The sequence below is a fragment of the Biomphalaria glabrata genome, chromosome 6 (genome assembly GCF_947242115.1).
Source record: "Biomphalaria glabrata chromosome 6, xgBioGlab47.1, whole genome shotgun sequence".
Lineage (NCBI taxonomy): Eukaryota > Metazoa > Mollusca > Gastropoda > Planorbidae > Biomphalaria > Biomphalaria glabrata.
In genome coordinates, this window is record NC_074716.1 from 43,595,409 (window position 1) to 43,618,858 (window position 23,450).

Sequence of the window (23,450 nt, forward strand, 5' to 3'; positions counted from 1 at the left end):
TTATTCCTTCGGAAGACGCTTATTGTGCCCTAGAATATGTTCAACCTGTAGTTTGTGTGTCTATTGTAGACTCCCTGTCACATTATTGTTATGTTTCACGTGAAAGTGAAACCTAATCGAGCTTTATGGTCAGGAAATCTCGTTCTGAGAGTTAACCCCATGATTAAAAATCAGTAGACACCATTTTCTTAAAGCGTATGAATGTGTAATACAGTTAGATGTCATAAGTAGTTACCATGATTTTGAAAAGAGAGGATGCATAAAGATTTAATGTAAGAAGTATAAACAGATATGTGCTTATTGTGCTTTTGCCAGAAACGCATTCATCTACAGCTCATTATTCATCAGTGGGGCCGAGGCCAAAAGTGTTTTTTCTTTCATTCTTTAATGCTGAAACGCATTCTCCTGACGTCTACAGCTCATTACTCATCCTATTGAAAAATAACCTTTTCAATAATGTTTTACTTAAAAAATTATTCTAATATGAATTAGACAGGCCCCTACTACACTGGAAATAAAACGATTTGAAGCTACTCCACATGTTTAGATTAAGGCTTTGAAGATCACCGCCGAAAAAAGGTTTTGAAAAATAATATTTTTTTAAAAAAGCTCATTTGCAATTGATAGATTTTGTTCAATAGTCATGTTTGTAACTTTTTTTGTTACGTAACTATAATTCAAAGCTCTAAACAAACATGATTACAAAGAGAGTTTGTGTTACAAAAACTCAGAGGCGGCCCCCGTCGAAGTCGGATCCCTGTCGGATCTGCATTTTCGCAAATAATATTCAAGAGGTGATTTAATTTTGATGGTCAAAATTAATAATGTTTCAAAGATTCACTTGCCGTAAATTTAAATTTAAATTAAAAACAAAATAGTAGAGTAGTTTTAGTATATTATAACATTGCAATATTGATCAAAACGTTTGGAAATGAAAATCTACACTTTTTTTTTACACTTTAAGTTTAGAAATTGAAATTCTACATCTTAATCTAGTCTATTTTAGTCTAAACTAGATCTAGAAATTCTAGATCTAGACTCTAAAATAATTTTAATTATAATAAAAATCCAGATCTAGATATACTGTAATAAAAATCTAGATCTAGTTTATATAAGAAGATAAAAAATCTAGATTAGATCTAAATCAAGATATCATTCCTTTTTTAAACGCGAGTCACATAACGAGGCTTAATAAACATTACTATACCGAGTTCTTTTTTCATTTCATTTGAAGAATTAATTTGTCGCCAGAAATTTCCGAATTTATTTAAAAATCTACTAACGCCAAATAATTGTTTGAACTCCCTCTTCTAATTAATAAACAAATAATCTTCTCATTTACGAAATAATGTTTTTACAGATTTTTATGAAAAATATTTTAACTCACTTCTCTCTTACAGCACATTTAACTTTCTACCTAAAACATTACAAAATCTAATTATCGTTAATATTATGTTCCGATTTTTAAGGAAAACAGAATCCAAACACCAAAGTAAGGTATGAAAACCTCTCCACGTGGCTGTAGTACATCTACGCACAAAAATAATATTTTATTCGGATGGGGGCACTAAACAAAAAATAAATAAAATCTGATTTTTAAAAAAAGTTTAAGGAATTGGTTTAGCACCTGATCGTGTTGCGACGTTACGCTACTGCACGAAAATCGCTGCATAAAAAGTCCATTTAAAAAAAATGTGCGTGATATTTACATACAAAGTGCATTATTAGCCTTTTATAAACAAACAGAAATGTTTTCTTTTAATTTTAGCAGCTAGTTGACCAGAAAAAACATCTTTAACTATTATTTATATTTGTTGTACATTTTTAAAATATATTTGACTTAGTGATACTGAAAATACACAAAAATTGTCCATCTTTGTTAGCATATTGTAACATTGCCTCCCTTACATTTACGTAATTGTTTTAGAATTGGTTTATTTTTATGAAAAAATCGCTTGCATAATTAATTTTATAAATTAAACGGTTTGCTTTTAGAAAACCAAAAGTAGCCGTTGCACCTAAACTTTTCAAGCCGGATTTAATGATGAAATAATATTTTTCATATCTCTTTTAGCTTTCGAGATCTGAGTGTGACAGACGGACAGACAGACAGACGGACAGACGGACATTTTGCACAAACCTAATAGCGGCTTTTTCCCCTTACGGGGGCCGCTAAAAAAACGAAAAAATAATTTCCTGGTTCTAAAATAGTAACCTTCATTATTTTTTTTTTTTTAGGTAGGTGATTTTTTTTTTTTTTTAAATTAAAAGCAGCAGAAACTAATCGATAACATTTCCTTTCACATATACAATAATAATCTTTATTTTAGTAAATTAACGTAAATAGATCTAGATCTAGTATAATATTGCACCACTTCCATGCTAGACTGGCTAGAGACGAGAGTTTAAATGTATGTGGATTAGTTAGAGAGAAGTCCATACATTCTGTTTCTCATACATCTTTTTTCTTTTATAAATCTTTACTTTTACTTTTATGATTCTAGAAATCTACCAATTCTAGATCTACTAGATCTAGATCTATAATTAGTTAAATTAGTATAATATATATATAGATCTAGTAGATTCTTATACCTGAACACCGACTTACGGGAACTAGGTCAAATTTTTATTTTATTTTTTTATTTCGTGAAGGTTTAACTTACAAAAAAACTGAAAGCAGATTCTTATTCTGCAACTAAAGGACTATAAAAATAGCTGTATTCCTTTGAATTGCCACTCATAGTCAAGATTTTATTTTAAAATAAAGTGGGTCACTTCAAGCTCCTATATTGAACGCAGTTTTTGGGCTTTCTCCTCACTTGGACAGTGAGCACCGTCATTGTACACCACTATGTAATTGCTAATAAATTATATCTGTGTTACTTAATTTTTTTTAGATTGTATTAAAAGAAGTAGATTCACTTTTGCAATATGTATTTATAGTCTATTTCCTCATATACTCTCTTTCTAACTCTATATATAGAATATATTAATATATATATTATATATCGTTTATTATTTATATACCTATGTAATCTATGTGTAGAAACAGACAGAAATAAATCTATATAAATTATATATCTATAAATTAATTATTATAATTTAATAAACATGATATTTTCAACTAGGGCGACTAGGCTACATTGGCTACATGTATTTCCTCTGTCTTTCTTTTAATTCCCATCCAAGGACCCTCTTCTTGTTTTCATAATTTGGATGTTAGTTTTGTGACACATTAACACCCCCTCCCTCCCATAGATGCTTATAATTCTTTTCATGACTCTATCCCACTTCCCTCCACTGCCTGTTTGATAGTTTGTGACACTAAACGCTTAAGTGTATACCTCTCCTCACTGCCAGCTCATCTGGAGTGATCACATGCAGTGGGCATGGTCTATGGCTTCAAAGTAGTAGCTTCTTATATTTTGGACACCCCATCAAATTCTCCTTCAATGAACGGGTCGCTTTTTTTGTTTGTAATTCATTTGTTTTTATGTTTGGAGCAAAAATCAACGTTTTGGGACTGCGCATGTCCAATTTTAGATAAGTTCCGGTAATTTTGTTCCGTTTTTCCAAAGCAGATGGCAGTTTTTTAGATTCTCGGTAACCATGTATGTAAAGCTGTTGTTTTAACCTCCCCCGGCAATTCATACCCATATAAGGGATGAAGGCTATATTATGAGCCTGTTTGATCGTAGGCTGATGGACATATCAAAATAAGCTTTCAAACATCTTTAGAAAGACATTCCAATCACATTTATACCGTTAGCTGTTAAATAAAATTTAATAAGGGGGTGTACAACGAATAATAATGAATTCAGCTCATTCTCCTTCATTGGACACAGCAAAATCGTAATAAGAAATATTATTGGGATTAATAAATCTATGATTTTTTCAATGAATAAGCTTGACCTAGATCGAGATGTCTATAATATATAATTTATGAATGAAAGAAAAAGTGCGGGCTGCTAATTTGAAGCCAGAGACCATGCCCACTGCAGGTGATCACTCCAGATGAGCTGGCAGTGAGGAGAAGTATACACTCAGCTTGTAGTGTCACAAACTATCCAACAGGCAGTGGAGGGAAGGGGGAGAGAGTCATGAAAAGAATTATAAGCATCTATGGGAGGGAGGGGGGTGTTAATGTGTCACAAAACGAACATCCAACTTATGAAAACAAGAAGAGGGTCCTTGGATGGCAATTAAAAGAAAGACAGAGGAAATACATGTAGCCAATGTAGCCTAGTTGAAAATATTTTATTTATTAAATTATAATAATTAATTTATCGATATATAATCTATATAGATTTATTTCTGTCTGTTTCTACACATAGATTACATAGGTATATAAATAATAAACTATAAACGATATATATATATATATATATATATATATATATATATATATATATATATATATATATTCTATATAGATCTATATTCTATAATATTATAGAGTTAGAGAGAGAGAGACAGAGAGAGAGTATATGAGGAAATAGACTATAAATACATATTGCAAAAGTGAATCTACTTCTTTTAATACAATCTAAAAAAAATTAAGTAACACAGATATAATTTATTAGCAATTACATAGTGGTGTACAATGACGGTGCTCACTGTCCAATTGAGGAGAAAGCCCAAAAACTGCGTTCAATATAGGAGCATGAAGTGACCCACTTTATTTTAAAATAAAATCTTGACTATGAGTGGTAATACAAAGGAATACAGCTATTTTTATAGTCCTTTAGTTGCAGAATAAGAATCTGCTTTCAGTTTTTTTGTAAGTTAAACCGTCACCAAATAAAAAAATAAAATAAAAATTTGACCTAGTTCCCGAAAGTCGGTGTTCAGGTATAAGAATCTACTATATATATAGATCTAGAATAATCTGAATAATGCAGATTCATACTATTCAATTCATAATCATAGATATTTTATTATTTATAACAATTTATAAGATAGTATCTTAATACACTATAGTCAGTATAGTGTCTAACTATTAACTGTAGACATAAACAGTAGACTAACCTAACGTCACTAAGATTAGTATAAGTTCACACATAGTATAAGTCATAAGATAATAAGTATAACAAGTTATAACTCAGGTTCAGTATAAGACATAAGTTAAGACTTAAGTAAGATAAAGATAGTCAACTCATAGATCTAGGACTCATAGTCTCATACTCATAGTCACCATAGTGACTATCTCAGACTATCTGCTGATAGTGATCATACTCATAGTCTGTCTCAGGTCTCTGTTTACTCACTACTGACACAAAATCTCTGAGTTATGAGTAGGCCTACTGACCTACTGACAGACTGACTGTACTAGTAGTACTCAGCCTACTAGACTAGATAGTAGATCTAGATTACTCTAGATAATTAATTAATTATTATTTATTAATATATAAATATTAATATTGAATTGACTAGATATTAATATTTTATTAACATTATAATTATTGAACATGATAATTTTACATTTGATACTATAAAACTATAATAATGATAATCATAGATTAGTAGATCATCATCATGCTACTACAGATAATTATGATAATTATTGCTAGATCTAAAAGCTAGACACGAGATCATAGAATACTAGATAAAATAAAGACATATTAATGTATTAAACTTACTCGGAGGCGCAGTGTCAGTGGCTGAGTGGTAAAGTGCTTGGCTTCTGAAGGTTACCGGGTTTGAATCCTTATTATTTAGGCTGGGATTTTTAATTTCGGGCGCCTTTGTCTTTGAGTAATGAGTCCACCCAGCTCTAATGGGTATCTGACATTAGCTGAGTTGGAGAAAAGTAAAGATGAATGGTAGTTGGGCTGGCCAAATGAGTGAATAGACCTTGTTTTTAATGATTTAACTGTATAGAATTTAGCCCTTGTTATATAAAGGGAGAGTGATCCTTAAAGGATTACGGGCACAACATGGCCTAAATTGTGCCGATGTGCTTAAACTTTAAACCAATACTCACTGGCCAAATGACACTCTCGTTATCTGTGGGCCACAGAAACAGATGACCTTTACATCATCTTTTTCATAGATCTTAAGGTCTGAAAGGGGAACTTTACTTTAATGTGACTTACTCAGTTACTTTATCTTCTTATCTTATCTTATATAATACAGACGTTACTTCAAAAAAGAAGATGATTACGTCCTACGCGTCATGCATTTAGTCATGCATATTAACCAATGACTTAAATTCTGCCAAGTCACTGGTTTTCCTGGCTAGCTCAGGCAACCCATTCCATGCTCTAATAGCACTAGGGAAGAAGGAGTATTTGTACAAATTTGTCCTAGCATATGGGACGAGGAATGTGCCTTTATCTTTGTGTCTTTCAGAGTATTTTATTAAATTTTGTTTTTGTATTTGAAGATTATGGTTCAGTGTTTTATGTATTATTGCTACTTTACTTTTGAGCCTTCTGTCCTGAAGGCTTTCTAAATTTAGTGATTTTACTAAAGGTGTTACTCTAGTCAAATGTGAATATTCGTTTGTTATGAATCGCACTGCTCTATTTTGTGTCTGTTCTAGTTTCTTAATGTTTTCTTGAGTTGAGGGGTCCCAAACAGAGGATGCATATTCTATTATTGGCCTAACCAAGGTTAAATAACATTTTAGTTTTATGTTCTTATTTGATTTATGGAAATTTCTTTTAATAAATCCTAATGCTTTGTTTGATTTTTTTGTAGTTTCATCAATATGTGGATTCCATGACAGTTTTTCATTTATTATAACACCTAGGTATTTTGCGTTTTTAGTCTGTGTTACTGGTTTGCCATGAATAAGATAAGTGGAATTAATTTGTTTTAGTTTTTTTGTTACTCTTAACAACTGACATTTTTCTGAGTGGAAAGACATGCTCCAATTTGATTCCCATTTCTGTAATTCATCTAATTCTCTTTGTAAAATATCTGTGTCTTGTGTTGTTTTTATTGTTCTATATATTAAGCAATCGTCTGCAAATAATCTGACTTTTGTTCCTGAAGTAATGCAATTTGGTAAATCATTTATGTAAATTAAAAATAGTAGTGGACCCAAGACTGTTCCTTGAGGTACACCTGAGTTTACTGTTATCGGTGTTGATTTAGAGCCATTTATTATTACAGTTTGTTCTCTCCCTATCAGAAAGTCTTTAATCCACTGATGCAGTGGACCATTAATGCAGAAATATTTTAATTTTTTAAGCAAACTATGGTGGTGAACTTTGTCAAAAGCCTTAGAAAAATCTAGTAAGATAGCATCTATTTGTTCACTATTATCTAAACCTTTTGAAAAATCATCAATTAGTCCTATTAGTTGTGTTTCACATGATCTATATTTCCTAAAGCCATGTTGGTATGGTGTGAGGACATTATGTTTGTCTAAGTGGTTTATGATGTTGCTACATATTATGTGTTCTAGGATTTTACATGTGATGCTGGTAAGTGATACTGGTCTGTAGTTTCCTGGGTCAGATTTTTCTCCTTTTTTAAATAGGGGGGTGACATTAGCTTTTTTTCAGTCCTTTGGTACTCTGCCCTGGTTAAGTGAAGCCTGAAAGAGTATTTTGAACACTTGGGCTAGCTCATTACTTAGTTCTTTGAGTAATCTTGCTGGAATACCATCAGGTCCAGAAGCTTTATTTGGTTTGGTGTTGGCTAATAGTTTTTGAATTCCATTACTTTACTGTAACTTTGGTAGTGTAAGTGTAACTTAGACTTAGTCTTATATAGATCTAGAGTTAGAGATTGACTAGATTTCAGTTTTAGTGTAAGTGTAACTTAAAGTAAAAAAGTTAGTATTTAGTGTAAGTTTAGTTTCCAAATTTTGAAATTAACATGTTCTTCTTCTTGTTCTTCTTTCTATTTTATGTTGGAGGGTTCAGTCTAGTAGTCCCATCCATATTCATATCTGAGCTGAACCACACAGTGTTTTCCAAATCAGGCAGTTCTCCATATATATAGTTTTCCCCATATATAGAGATGTGTTGGAGGATTTTGGTGCCAGTGTCTTGTTCAGGCCTCCCATTAGTGTACTTAGTTTGCAGACATGGTCAGCATTCTCATTCAGCTTTTTTTTTCCTGCCAAGAGTAGGTTGGTCATATTTCACTACTATATAGCAAAGTGTGATTTATTATTGATTTAGTAATTTATTCTTGCTTTGAGTAATATTTAAGCCAAATGTCTGGCTTGCAGCAAATAATTTGTCAACCAGGGTCTGAAGCTGACTAGTAGATTCAGCAACAGTAGCTGCCTCATCAGCATAAAGGAGTTTCCTGATTAGTACCTTTTTAACTTGGGTTTTTGCCCTAAATCAGGATACAAATTGAAGAGTTTTCCAGAGGGTCTTGTATTGAGAAATATACCTTCATTGATGTCATGTAAACTTTATTTTATAACCTGTTTTTTTAAATAATAACAGAACAAACTGATATGCCTGAACTTCCACGACTGAGTGGTGCCTTGAGAGCATTTGGAACTGTTTCTCAAAGTGATGAAGTTGGGCCTACAAATGATTTGGCACTGCGTAAATCCTTAGCCTTGGAAAAGCAGAAATCCAGAAGTTCATCCTGGCGCAGCTTTAGAGATGTTATAAAACAGAATGCAAAGGCTGGTGCACATGATGTGGAGGATGTATTGAAACAGCTATTGACCACAGCCAAGCATATTGGTAAGATGGAGTTATGTTATTGTTTTATAATCATTTTCTATTCAAAACAAGTTGATAAGATAGAGCTATACAAAGTTCTCAAGGACAGTCTGTTTAAGGTATACTTTTAAATTGAGTTATGTTAGACATATCTAATTAAATACAGTTAATTATGTTAAGGGGAAAAGCAACACAAGAACAGAATAAAAGTAATTTAATGTACCGTGTCTATCTCTCTATCTGCTAACTTTGGACAACATGACCCACAGCGAACTCAAGAACTTGAAAACTGGGGCTTAAATAATGTGATACTTTATCAACTGTGCAATAATAATCAAATACTGTACAAGCAACAGCACAAAAACTGATTGTATAATTGCTTCACTGTTGATAACTGTACTAAACCACCGTACTGAACTTGACCATCTTACACTCTACTGTACTCTCATTATATAGAGTCCCTGATAGCTTCTTGAAAGCAACAGAAAGGTCTGCTGCAGTCCCTTCGAGAAGATCACTTGACTATATCATGGGTGACCTGCATGATGAATGTTCACAAGTTCATTCTTAAATAGTTATTCTTTGTCTCCTTTTAACTGCTCACAGTATGCTGGTCTGCGTCACACACACAAAGGTTGCACCTTCCTGCATCGCCAGTTCATTTACGACAATTCTATTACGAAGACTAAAGCCTCTCTGACTTGATAATAATTGCCTTAATGTTTTATTTTGATAACAGTAAAAAAGTTGTTCGTTCAAAAAAAAAAAATTGACATATACAACTTTTGATATATGCTAATCGTCTATATTCATTCTTTAAGTTGGTTCAGAAGAATCGGCAGAGACTATCGAATGTGCTGCAGCGTTCCTATTTGATGTCTTTAAGTCAGTAGAGAATGTCGGTCAGAGGGAGGCCTATCAATTGCGATGTACTTTTGGACCATTCCCAGCATCAGAAGCCACGAAAGCCTGTCAGCTAGTTAAGAAAATCATTGGGTGGCTGCCTGCATCAGTTCTAGAAGAATTAACATCACAAAGAGAAGAAGGTAAGAATTTGAATCTGTTTTTTTTTAAAATAATTTTAAAAGTTCATTTTGGCATGAATTTCTGGAGATCCTGTCAACACCTTTTTTCTATTTTTCTTTTCTATTTTTATGATAAATCTTTCTGGTTCTTGTAAATCTTAAAGTAAATAATGTAGACATCTAAATTTGGCCATGGTAACCTTTACCTGTCCCTTTTTTAGTAAAATTTCAAAGTAAGCCATGATGCCTTTGTTGGTGTGTTAGTAAAAAGTCAGTAGTTAAGTAAAACCAAAACATCTGCCTGGTTTTTAATCCAGTCAAATAGAAATTGTGTTTCTGGGTTAACAGGTCAACATACTTCACTACTTTTGTACAAAAAACCTTTGGGCCTATCTTTTCAAAACTTATGTATTTTTCCCATTTAGCTTTGTTTTATCTTTATTATGCAAGCCTGCATTATGTTGAATAAAACTATATATTCAGTTAAAATTATATTATCATAAAATGGTAAGAACTTTCTTTTGTAAAATGAAATAGTAAGACCATTCTATTGTAAGTGCTTAAATCTTTGTGGCTTAAAAACGTTGTTTTTTTTTTAAGTAATCATTCGTAATAACAAATTATTTTTTTAAATGAAAACTTTTATGTCCTTTTAGGTGATGGTGCACCCACTAACGAAGAGTTTGGACATTCCATAAAGTTCACCATGTCCTTTGAAACATCAGATGATGAACTTTCATCTGACGATGAGGATGAAACAAAAGTTGGCTTTAAAAATGTTGATTTAAAGTATGTTGATAAACTGGTCACCTCTGAGAGAGAAGAGGCTACTGTGAGGAACAAAACTGGGTCATCTAACTTTGACTCTACATGGATGAAAGCTATTATTGGAAAATATTTTGAAGGTAGTGAAGCTACCTTAGCTTTAGGGCTTGATGAGCTGACCTCAACAGTTTATGATGTTTTATGCTCAGAGAAGAAAGATGACGAGCTTCAGAATGAGGTATACATTTCAGAACTATACTTAAAATGTTCTGTCTTAAATATTTTGTTTGTTTGTTTCTCTAGTATCAAATACCTTCATTTAGTGATGAACACTTTTGTCAACATATTCACACTTCATTTCTAGATTTCATTATTTCATGTAAAGTTTTGATAAGCTAAACAGCATTAAAAATCCTTAAAATAATAGATTCTTTTTTTTTAAACCAACATTATATGTTACTTTAACAGTTATTTGATCTTCTGGGTTTTGATCGCTTTGAGTTGATCCAGCAACTTCTAGTCAATAGAGCCAACATTATTAAGGCTTTTACTGCAGAATCAACCAGAGCAATACTGCAGCAAATACCAAGTATGTATTAAAAAAAGACATTATTAAAAATATTTAGCGTATTCATTTTTCTCATTGGCAATTCAGGCACGTGGATTATTATTTTTTAGTAAATATGATTGCTATCTAATTGGAACAAAAAAGAGATAAATAGACATTGCTTGTTTACAGAGAAGAAACCAGACAATGAACGACCTGCTTATGGCTGCCAGGTTACAGTTCAGGTAAAGGATTTGTGTACATAGCGAACAGAACTAGTTCACCCTTTAGACAAAATCTTTAGTGATAGTTTCTACATCGATAGATGTCATAGTTTTTCTGTGTCTTTTTTTAAAATAAAATCTATTATTGTATGATTGTCTTATTAGAGCGTTGAAGAAAAACTTTTGGCAAAACAGCTGCGCAAAGAAGGAAAACGCTTGATGAAGAAAGATGGCAAATTTACCATGGAAGAGAATGAGATAGCTGAAGCTTTAGATATGACACCAGAGGAACTCAGGGCAGCTAGGTAAGGTCCTTATAGTTTGCTTTTTTTTCTCAACTTTTACAAAAATAACTAATTCTTTTTTGCGATTGAAAGATAATTATGATTAATTGTAGAATATTATTTTCTATGTATGGAAATAGTCAACCTCACAATAATCTTTTGGCATACAAAGAAATTAATAAATTTCATTTAGCCTAGGATATAATATTAATCTATGCTGACCTTTCATAATCAATTAATTTCTCTAATATTTATGAACTGTGGACTGTATGTTATCACATAAGTTTTTGTATTTGTACTGTGATCAGTTCATCTTTGACTGTGTTTCCTGTGTGTTATTACTTTATGTTTTGGTTCATTTAAATGTAGTCAAGTGTTTTTTAATTATTTATTTGCAAAGTCTAAATTTGACTTGGTTCATTATAACCACCATGCAAAGAAGTTTTGACACTTTAAAGTGCTATTTTTTAAAATTACAAATAATAATAGTAAATACACAAGAGTAATAAATGTAAAAATAATGTTTTAAAAAAATTGTAAGTAAAAATTGGATTGTTTAGGCAGGAAATGTTACTTAAGTTAATCTAAATTTTAGGAACTGTCACTAAAAAGCTAATCTAATTATTTTTTTGGAGGCAAGATTGTTCTTATGAAAAAATTTTATGTAGAGTATAAGTAAAATATTTTATTTCCATTTTGGGACCTCTGAGTTCACCCAGCTCTAATGGGTACCTGACATTAGTTGGAGGCAGTTGGTTGTAGTGCTAGCCACATGACACTCTCGTTGACCATGGGCCACAGAAACAGATTACCTTTACATCATCTGCCCTATAGACCACAAGGTCTGAAAGGGGAACTTTATATATATATATAGTTTATTTATTAATTTGCCTTAAATGAGGATTTTTTTTTACTACTTTTATTATAGTATACAATAGTTTGTCAATTTTAGTTCTAAATTTATCTCAGTCTAGTATTAGTGCTAGTGTCCAGATGTACAATTTCAGGGTGGCAGAGTTGGAAGCAGCCAGGAGTGCTCCATTATTTTCTGGAAGGGCCTCCTCCTACATCAGACAAGAAAAATTCCCCTATGTCTTTGACTCATTGGCGGAAGCTCAGCAGTCGTCAGCTTATATTGCGGGGTCAAAGGTTAGTGGACAAACATTAGAGTTAATTTTAAAGTTAAAAAAAAATGTGCGTGCATCATATTTTCCTTTATTTCTTTATATTCTATAAGATGCTTTAAAAAGAACAATTTATAGTTTTGATGGAGTGGTGTGTTAGGCAGTAACTCCAGGCAAATAATCCAACTAAACTTGTTTACATAAATCTTGAATAAATCTTGAAAAATTCTTTTTTTTTAAACTATCTTGTATTTACATTTTACAATTTCAATGTAGAAACATTGTAATGTAAAATGAAACAAAACAAATGAAATAATACGATGTCAAGCAATTACATTAAAAACATATTTTCTACCATTGCTGTACTTAATTTTCCTTTTAGTGCACTTTTAACTTGTATAAATGCTTGTTTTTAGAAGGATTTTTAAAAATCATCCCATGATCCTACTGATTATACTACCAATATTCCATTTAAACTTGTTATATATGAAAAAAAAAGTCTATCCATAAAAACTGTTATTTTAGCTAATGAAATGATTAGATCAATTTTGTTTCAGATTGTATTGCCTGAGAATTTCAAAAGAAAAGATGACAAACTGTATGAAGAAATTAGCATACCACCTAGTGATCCAGCACCAACAGATATTGCCAAGGATAGAATTCGCATAGACAGTCTTGATGAAGTAGGTTTTTCAAATGATCTTTTTTTTTTATTGTCACAATAGCTAAAAAATTATGCTCTTATGGAGTGCATAAAAGTATTTTATAGTGAAGTAGAGAATAGTGGTTTTAAAGGTAGCCTTGTGGCTGAGTGGTTAAGAGCTTTGCTTCTAAACCTGGGATCATGGGTTCGAATCTCTGTGAAGACTAGGATTTTGAATTTTGGGATTTTTAAGGCGCCCTTGAGTCCACTCAACTCTATAAGTACCTGACTTTGGTTGGGGAAAAGTAAAGGGGTTGGTTATTGTGCTGGTCACACGACAACCTGCTCCTTAACCCTTGGCCAAAGAAACAAATGACCTAACATCATCTGCCTTATAGATTTTAAGGTCATTTTTATTATTTAACGTATAATTGATTCACACTTTGCAATAGGAACTCTCACATAAAACAAACTATTTAGCTATTAAACATTAAGAATTTTAATCATAATTAAAAACAAACATTTGTGTTTTTGTTAGTAAGTGCATTCATTGGTTAACATCCATGACTAGCTGCATGACGCATAGGACATAATTATCTTCTTGTTTGAAGTAACGTCTGTATTTTATAAGATAAGATAATTTGTCTTCTTTAAATAATGAAAAATTTAAACAATTGAATATATGTTTATACAGATAGCTCAGAGAGCCTTTCCAAAGACAGAGTCCTTAAACCGTATTCAGTCAGTGGTGTTCAATGCAGCCTATAAAACTAATGAGAACTTGCTGATCTGTGCTCCCACTGGTGCAGGTAAAACCAACATTGCAATGTTGACCATTCTGAGAGAAGTCAAACAACATATTTATCAAGGTGTCATTAAGAAAGATGAGTTTAAGGTCAGTCTTTTTTAACTTACGATCTGTGAGTAATTTTTTTTTTAAGATTCATAATTTCAGATCTTTTTTTTTTTTTTTTGAACCTCTGCCATGGAGTGAGTCATACTTCACCTCAGCCTGTCTATGTTTAAACTGTAAGAAATTAATTTCATAGTGTCAGGTTCTTTTCTCACTTGGTTCAAGGGGTAACTTACAAACAATTAATTTATACTAATAAACTCCACAAAGAAACTCCAGGTGTCCAGGAAAATAATAATAAGTTTAATATCCAAAACAATATATAATGACAGCAACACTCTCAGAAAATATTAACTGCACAAACACCAGTCCAGAAAGCAACTGACTTCTTTCTCTCTCTCTCATACTTCGTACAAGGAAGACTCACATTTTAAAAAACATCATGTGTATACTGTTCACATTCATACCTGGGGATAAAAACAATGGGATATAACTCTTTCATATCAAAATAGCAACAATGAAATAACACATTTACTCTCACCATACCTGCCCCTGACACATAGATTTATTTAATTTTTTTTTTTTTTACAATTTTGTTTTGTTTGTTTTTTAAAGTAATTTCTTATTTTTTGTTAACCCTCTCCCCATTTGTATAGGTTTAGTTGTTTTGATAAAAAATAAATGGATTAATATTTCATAGATTAAATTAAATTTTGCCTTGTAGATGCAAATTAAATTGGAAAACTTAGAAGAAAAATCATTTTACAGTCTTTTTACTTTTTCATAGCTCAGAAAATGTCTGATCCTTTAATGTCTTTATAAAGCTTATATCAACTCACTCTGTCTGTCTGTCTGGTAAAAAGTTTTTACTCTTTATTTCTCCCACACCCATTCTTAGATCAAATTGAAACTTTGCACATTTATTCAATAAAAAAAAATTAACAGTTAATCATTTAATTACTGGTAAACAAATATTTTGTTTTATACCAGTAAGGGAAAATAATCCTTCAATATTCACAGATACAGCTTAATTTGTAGGGTTTAATTGTACACGCTATTTCTCCAACACCCAATCTCAGATCAAACTTTCAACAGATTATTTATTGTACCTAACAAAACATGCATCGAAAAATAAAATTAACCATTTTATTCATTCAATTATTGGTATTTTATAATTTTGTTGATTCGAAATAAAGGAAATAACTTTTACATTATTGAGGGATATAGTTGTAAGTGCAGAGTTTTTTCCTTTAGATAAGCTTTGTTTTAAAAAAATATTTCGCTTGTTTTTTATTTATAAGTCCTGAGAATAAAAGTAGAAAACAAATGTAAAATTACTCAAGCAAAAAAAACAACAACAATTTTAGATGGAGATTACTTTTTTGTTTTCAGGAATGAGTTAAGACGTAACATTTACTATGAAGGAAGTAATACTATAAAATACATTAAGATAGTGAGTCATGATTAGATGAAGTAAAAGGACATAATATAGTTTGTTGAAACAAAATAAATTTCTATATGGCTATGTCTCTTAACATGTTATTGACTCTTAGCAGTATAAAAAAAAGTGTTTTAATAATTATTGTCTCATTTCTCACAGATTGTCTATGTTGCTCCAATGAAAGCCCTGGCTGCTGAGATGGTGCGTAACTTAGGGGGCAGACTTCAAGCCTTGGGCATTACTGTGAAAGAGTTGACAGGAGACATGTCACTTACCAAACAAGAGATTCTCAACACACAGGTGCTCCCATCTCATTACTTTTAATAGTCTTGACACTTAAGTGTCTTGTATTCTATTAAAACTTAAACACTTTTATTGTCATAAATAATAAACTGGTTGTGTATTTGTAGGAAGGACTATAAATTCATCAGGATTTCCATTATCTACATTGCCATTGGTTCTGCTCTATAGTAGGATAAGGTCAAAGTTTGTTGCTAGTCTTAGTTTATTTATGTTGATAAGGTATTAAAGTTACCAAAAAAGCTTGTACAGGATCAAGTGCAAGTGCAATTGAAATGCAATAATAAAGACATAGATTATAGGGATGAATATCCCATAATTATCATCATTGATAGTGATTTTGTTCCTATTCTGATATATTTAAAGGATATGAGTTGACCATTATGGATCTGCAGAAATGTGATACTTAGTTTACAAATCTTTCTTATTGGGAAGTTGTTATAAGATTTGTAATGCTTTAAGTTTTATAAAAATTTAGCAAGATAAAAAATTTGTGTTTTTTTTAAATCCACGTTAAACTTTTTCTTATAGAGAAGCTGTTATAAGATTTGTAATGTTTTCAGTGTTAATTTTTTTTTAGCAAGATTAAAAATTAGTGTTGTTTTTTTTAAACCCACATGTTAAACGTTTTTTTTTGTTTGAAAAACTTAGAAACACCTACTTTTAAATTTACTATCATTGAGAAAATACATTTTCCTATCAGATGCTGGTCACCACTCCAGAGAAATGGGATGTGGTCACCCGCAAGAGTACAGGAGATGTTGCCCTGGCTCAACTGGTTAGACTTCTAATCATAGATGAGGTTCACTTGTTGCATGATGATAGAGGACCTGTCATTGAAACTTTAGTAGCAAGAACAAAACGCCAGGTTGGTTGCAATTTTTTTTTTATTTATTCTCATGATAAAGAAAAAATAGTGTATGAACAAAGAGTTTCTTCCAAGCCAACTGCAAGACAAAAAAAAGTTTTTTTTTTTTTTCAATATTATCTTATAAAGAGCATCTAAATTAGCCTATTTTTAATTTAACTAATGCTCCTTTATTTATTTGGCTCTAGGTGGAGAGCTCACAGAGTATGATCAGAATTGTTGGACTTTCAGCCACACTGCCAAACTATTTAGATGTTGCAGAATTCTTGAATGTCAACCCATACACTGGCTTATTCTTTTTTGATGGCAGGTTCCGTCCTGTCCCACTAGGGCAGACTTTCATAGGTAATACACTCTTGGCTAATCTTTTAATATTTTCTTGAGGCATAGCTAGTAACTTATGTCTACACAATCACTGCTGTAAAAATGAAATTAGTACAATAACAGAGATTGACTAGTAGTAGTGTATTCCAAAATAATTGGACTGAGTCTACTGTTCCTGTGTAATTTTATAGTGTTTTATATTGCACCTTCAAGGTATAAAGACTGTCAACAAAATGAAACAGCTGAAAGACTTCAACGACGTTTGTTATGAGAAATGTGTGAAACAAGTCCGAGATGGTCACCAGGTCAGTGTTTTATGTCTGTCACTGTGTGTGTCTGTGTGTATAAAAATGATATCACTATGGAAGAGTTTTACCCAATCACCATTGGTCACTTAAAGAAATGTTAGTGTCACGGAAAGTAACATCTCTTATATATATATATTTATATATATGTGTATATATATATTTATATGCTGTATGTGCGTTTATGCTAAGGGTTTGGGGGGGGGGGTGTTAAGGTTTGGAAAAAAATCCCCCCCCCCCCCCCACTCCAAAGTTCTGGATCCGCTAGTGTCTGTTGTCTGAAAGAGAAACTTTACTATAACATGTTATAATCCACATGCCTTTCTTTTTTGTTTCATTGTTAGTTTTAAAGCTTTTAAAAATTCTTTTATAATTAAAGATGATTTTTTTTTTTTGGTAATCATAATGATTTAATAATGTGTAAATGTTATCGTTGATGGTGTTTATAATTCAGTAAATGCTAGGTATCTCTAGGTAATGATTTAGCAATTCATTAATCTCATCTTAACCAGGTGATGGTGTTTGTCCATGCAAGAAATGAAACTGTGAGAACAGCCTTCACCTTGATTGAGCTAGCTAAAAATAGAGGTGACTCGTCTTTGTTCCAGGCTGACCAAAGCAGGTCTCTTGGAGATGCACAGAGAGCTGTAAGAAAACTTTTTCTAATAGGAATGTATCTTCCCTCACTTAATGTTTAGTACAGATTGATCACTTTATCCACATGCGTCAATATGAGAATTAGGAATCGCATAATGCATTATATATATATAATTTATCCATCGTGGTTTGATGATGACCACTTTTGACATCCAGGGGGCTTAGGGCTTTGCATATATGTCGCAGTCAAACTGCGATGGATTCCTGGGCTCACTGGCATAAAGGGGAATGAAAGCTAGACCAATTATCAAAGGCATGGTCATCCATGGATCAGCTAAATAGACCAGTAAACTGCATGTCATTTAATGGTTAAGTAGCAGTCTTAAGGAGTGCTCAGTGGGTATAAGGAAACAAAGGCCAAACTTTTGACAGAGAAAACGACATCAAACAAAAATATCGACTCTAGAATTTTAATTATAGAAGTATAATTTTCTAACTCAGAACAGGTCTAAATGTCTATGAAAATACACACACACCTAGCCCACTGCAGACAGTGCTCCCTTCTTACAAAACTGTTAAACATATCCTTTTAGAATGTCCCAATGTATTTTACCTCAGACAGACTCAATTAGCTCAACAACGAAGCATAACCAACAACCTGTGTGTCAGTACAAAGCAGCTGAGAAGAACAGAATGTTATTCTTATATAATTGACCAATTTTCACATTTTTGTTTTAAATTTGTTTGATCATCACTTTATTCATGATGAGTTACTTCTCTCATAAAATATTTGTGAATTTTACATATTTAGTTTTTTTATATATTTCTATTACTTGTGTCTAGATCTCAAATAGTCGCAACAAACAACTGAGAGAAATGTTTACAGAAGGATTTGGTATCCATCATGCAGGCATGCTGAGGCAAGACCGTAATCTAGTTGAACGCTATTTTGCTGAAGGACACATTAAAGTATTGGTGTGCACTTCCACACTAGCTTGGGGTGTAAACCTGCCAGCACATGCTGTCATCATTAAGGTTAGCATACATTTCTGGAAACAGAGCCGGTTAATCTGTGTATTTTCATATTTACATGTACTTAGTGTCTGGTTTATATTTTGATGGCATCTTTTATAAACGGTTGTGTTTCTAATCTGCAGGGCACACAAATCTATGATGCCAAGCGAGGATCGTTTGTTGACTTGGGCATCCTAGATGTCATGCAGATATTTGGCAGAGCTGGAAGGCCCCAGTTTGACACCTTTGGCCATGGCACCATTTTGACCACCCATGACAAGCTCAGCCACTACCTGAGTTTAATGACGCGACAGAATCCTATTGAGAGTCAGTTCATTAACAGTCTCACTGACAATTTGAATGCTGAGGTAAGTGCTGTGTTTTTAGTCTTGTATTGTTTCCAAGATTTTTTGTAGTTTCATTGTGTAAAAAGGCTTCAGAATATTATTTTTTTTACCTCGAGTATCAAAAGTTCTGTGTTTTCAGCACAACTTAAAAAAGTGTTTTCCATCTGCTGCAACTAAGTATTCACTTGACGTTGGATAAAGCCAACATTTCCAGTGTCCCTATTTTGACTAAAACCTGACATTTATACAAATTAAAAGCCAATCACGTAATAACTTGACCAACCCATGGTTGCTTGTATTCATTAGTTTCCTCAAATGTTTGTTAGCTAGATTGTGTTGATTTTGTAGGGTTTTTTTTGTCTTTAGACTGTTTAATGGCAAAACTAATGGTTAATGCATTTTTCCCTCAGATATCATTAGGTACAGTAACCAACATCGAGGAAGCTGTGACTTGGTTAAGCTACACCTACCTGTTTGTTAGGATGAGGAAAAACCCTTTGGTGTATGGAGTCTCCACTAACTATTGGCAGGTAAAGCTGTTCTAGATATACATTGAATTAATCCTTTTAGTAACAAAGTTTAATGGAACGTTAATGTTAAGCTCCTTAATTATTTGACCTCTCAACTAGATTTTCATAAGTTTTTTTCAAGCTTTAAACATGCAGATAGACAAACAGCACAAACACAATAGTTGCTGTAAAAATCTAATCATCTTATTTACCGATTTCCTAATGAAAAACTGTAGTATACATAAGAAACAGCTAATTGATGTTATGCAATAGGCAGTAATGAATCTTCATCTAGACTTGAACACTGCACCGTCATCTCTATACTGAAACACTCAGATTGAAATAGACTTGCATTAGATCTTAATTATTCTATTTAATTTTTTTTCTAGGATGATCCACAGCTGGAGATGCACCGTAGAGAATTGATCATCAGTGCGGCCAGGAGTTTGGATAAAGCCAAGATGATTAGGTTTGAGGAGAGAACACAGTTTATGTTTGCCACTGACGTAGGACGAACTGCCAGCAACTTCTACATTAAATATGACACTGTAGAGGTCAGAGCTCATACTACAATACTTTTAATTTATTGCTATACCCTAGAGCTAACAAAACTTGTTCAGATATTTTCTACTTGGTCTTTAAATAAAAACACAAAAGCATATTGTGAAATATTAATGGCTATGCAAATAAGTAATATTGTTGAGTGTCTAAGCTGCAATAATGTAAAAAACAAATTTCCTTTGGTTCTACTAGATAATCAATGAACAATCCAAACCCATAATGACAGAAGGAGAGATTCTAAACCTGGTGTCTAGCTCACAAGAGTTTGACCAGATTAAGGTAAGGAGAAAAGCTGCACTTTTTTTTTTGGCCCAATGTAGTGGGGTAGTTACAGACTTCCTATTTTCAACTGATTATTTTGTAGTGCTTATTAAGCAACAATATACTAAAAAAAATGTTTTAAAATCTGGCATAAAAGGGTAAAGAAAAATACTTAACAAGTTTATAAGCAAAAATATATAAATATTTTGTGTATTCTGTCTGTCATTCTGTCATAGAGCAATTAACATCTGATTTCAGCTTATTTTGTGGCTTGCAAAGTTTAGGTGCAACAGATACTTTTTGTTTTGTGGAAGTGAACCATTTTATTTTTTAAACATTTAAGTTAGTAAGCTATTTTTTCATTTAAAAAAAACACTTTTAAAACATTACATAAAAGTAAGGAATATTATAATAAAAAAAAAATGTAGGAACTAGAATTATTTCCTGGTGCTATTTCTTTTCAATCAACACAAGACCATGGTATGAGTATCCTTTGTATTTTGAATTATATAGTGAAAAAACTAAAACAGTTTTTACTTCCATATTACTATTTGAGCATCAGATCTAGACTTCCCTAAATTCATACCCTTTAAGGACCACTATGTCATTAGTTAGGGCTTTTGGTTTGACCAAAATGTCAATAGTGAATAATGCAGAACTAGAATAATTTGCTCATCTCATTTCTGAATTTGTAGTATGTCAATTATTGTTTTTATTACCATAAAAGTGGGAATCGCTATTAGATGCTCAAAAACGATTTTACTTCGGTTACAGTTCAACATTTTGCTAAATGCTGGCATATGAGGGCTGCCATCTCTCTCTAATTTTGTCAAGTTTAGAAAGTATTGATAAAAACAGAATAGTAATCTCCTTTGATCTGACTGTCACATAATCTAGGTCAGAGAAGATGAAATGGATGAGTTGGACAGGCTGACCAGTGATGGCTGTGAAATGGTTGTCTTCGGAGGCAAGGAGAACTCCCATGGCAAAGTGAACATATTGCTGCAGTCTTACATTTCCAGGTGCTCAGTGGACTCTTTCTCCTTGGTGTCTGACATGGCATATATTGCTCAGGTAAGAACCTACCTGATATGACATTGAACCATTTCTCGATTTTCTCTGTAGTTTGTTTATGTAGTGTTGGTGATGTTTATATGAAGTGTTGGTGATGTTTATATGTATTATATTGTTAATAATGTTTACATGTAGTGCTGGCTATGTTTATATGTATTGTTGGTGATGTTTATATGTATTGTTGGTGATGGTTATATGTATACAGTGTTCTTGGAGATGTTTATATGTATATATTGTTGGCAATGTTTTTATGTAGGGATGTCTATGTTTATGTGTTTTGTTGGAGATGTTTTTATGTAGCATTGGTGATGTTTATATGTATTGTTGACAATGTTTATATGTAGTTTTGTCGATGTTTATATATAGTGTTGCTGATGTTTATATGTAGTGTTGGTAATGTTTAATTGTAGTTTTGTCGATGTTTATATATAGTGTTGCTGATGTTTATATGTAGTGTTGGTAATGTTTAATTGTAGTTTTGTCGATGTTTATATGTAGTGTTGCTGATGTTTATATGTAGCATTGTCAATTTTTAAATGTAGTGTTGGCTATTACATTAACACATCTATGTAATCAAAAATACAGGTGGCATGTTGCAATCATGACAAAAGATAATGATAACAGAGATGAAAAAGCAATTTTGTAGAATAATCAAATCATATATTTTTATAGTAATTAGCTATATACCTTCTTAAGTTTTTTTTCTTAAATTCTTCTATTATTATTCTTCCTTCTATAATTATCTCAATATTTAAAATGCAGTCTTAGTTTTTTTATGCTTTCGTTGTTCATTCCAGTGATCCCTCATTTATTATGGGAAATGTTTCTGGAACCACCAGAGATAACTGAAATCTATGAAATAAAAATGCTATTTAAATATTTATACACTATATTAAGGCTTTATAAACCTTCGCACTAGATTTTATGCTACATGAACCTAAGTACTGTGTACAGTAGACAAAATATGAGTATAATAGAATAATGAAGTTAACAAGCCAATCAATACTGGGATGCAATGCACACAAACAAGCAATAGTGTATTGTTTACAATTGTGGTTAGGTACATTGCATCACCAGTTAAATTGATATTATTACTTTTTTTTTCATACATTTTGATTTTTTTAATCATAGAATATTTTTTTTTTCAACCAATCAAATTGTACAGGAAACTTGAAAAAAAAAAAAAGCAAAGATCCGCAAATTATTTTTCATATTAATTTAAAAAAAAAAAATCGGTCAAAATAGTGCAACTGCAACAGCTAAAGCCCAAAAGTAGTGAGGGATCAGTCTACTTTATTATGGTATATTGTTTTTTTAAAGAGCAGTATAAAAGCTTGGCCACTTATCCAGGGGCTCATGTTTGAATCTTGACTCAAGCTGACTTTCTGCCAGTTTGACTCAATGCCTCCACATGTCCACAAAAGAGATGGGACCAGAGTGGACTGGGCATGCTACAGCAGGAAACAATCACTATACAAATGCCATTATTTTTTTTAAAAAGTCCTTTTTACATATCATATGTCAACTTATTTTGTCTGTGTGTCTGTTTGAAAAATGTTTGTTTCCCATATCCCATTCTCGGATCAAGTTAAACCTTTACACAATTATTCATTAAACCTGGCAAGACATGAATCAATCAAAAAATTAACCAATTAGTTAATTAATTGTTGGTCATTAATTATTTTGTTTGATATGAAAATATGGGGAATAAATGCTACTTAATGAGAAATGTGAATGCATAT

The 23,450-nt window shown here is 32.1% G+C and overlaps 1 protein-coding gene across 1 annotated transcript in view; it reads left to right on the forward strand.

Moving 5' to 3' along the window:
* Nucleotides 1–2,273: 2,273 nt before the first annotated feature.
* The window catches only part of LOC106057501 (activating signal cointegrator 1 complex subunit 3-like), a 180,310-nt gene continuing 159,133 nt past the window's right edge, over nt 2,274–23,450 (forward strand). The window contains exons 1-21 of the mRNA XM_056033454.1: nt 2,274–2,411; nt 8,415–8,663; nt 9,464–9,688; nt 10,324–10,670; nt 10,901–11,021; nt 11,172–11,224; nt 11,369–11,508; nt 12,495–12,636; nt 13,169–13,294; nt 13,949–14,149; nt 15,708–15,848; nt 16,552–16,716; nt 16,905–17,061; nt 17,254–17,345; nt 17,858–17,992; nt 18,786–18,977; nt 19,100–19,324; nt 19,714–19,833; nt 20,202–20,366; nt 20,566–20,652; nt 21,532–21,708. Coding sequence (XP_055889429.1) covers nt 8,426–8,663; nt 9,464–9,688; nt 10,324–10,670; nt 10,901–11,021; nt 11,172–11,224; nt 11,369–11,508; nt 12,495–12,636; nt 13,169–13,294; nt 13,949–14,149; nt 15,708–15,848; nt 16,552–16,716; nt 16,905–17,061; nt 17,254–17,345; nt 17,858–17,992; nt 18,786–18,977; nt 19,100–19,324; nt 19,714–19,833; nt 20,202–20,366; nt 20,566–20,652; nt 21,532–21,708 — 3,249 coding nt within the window. The 5' untranslated portion in view covers nt 2,274–2,411; nt 8,415–8,425. The remainder of the gene's footprint in view (nt 2,412–8,414; nt 8,664–9,463; nt 9,689–10,323; nt 10,671–10,900; nt 11,022–11,171; nt 11,225–11,368; nt 11,509–12,494; nt 12,637–13,168; nt 13,295–13,948; nt 14,150–15,707; nt 15,849–16,551; nt 16,717–16,904; nt 17,062–17,253; nt 17,346–17,857; nt 17,993–18,785; nt 18,978–19,099; nt 19,325–19,713; nt 19,834–20,201; nt 20,367–20,565; nt 20,653–21,531; nt 21,709–23,450) is intronic.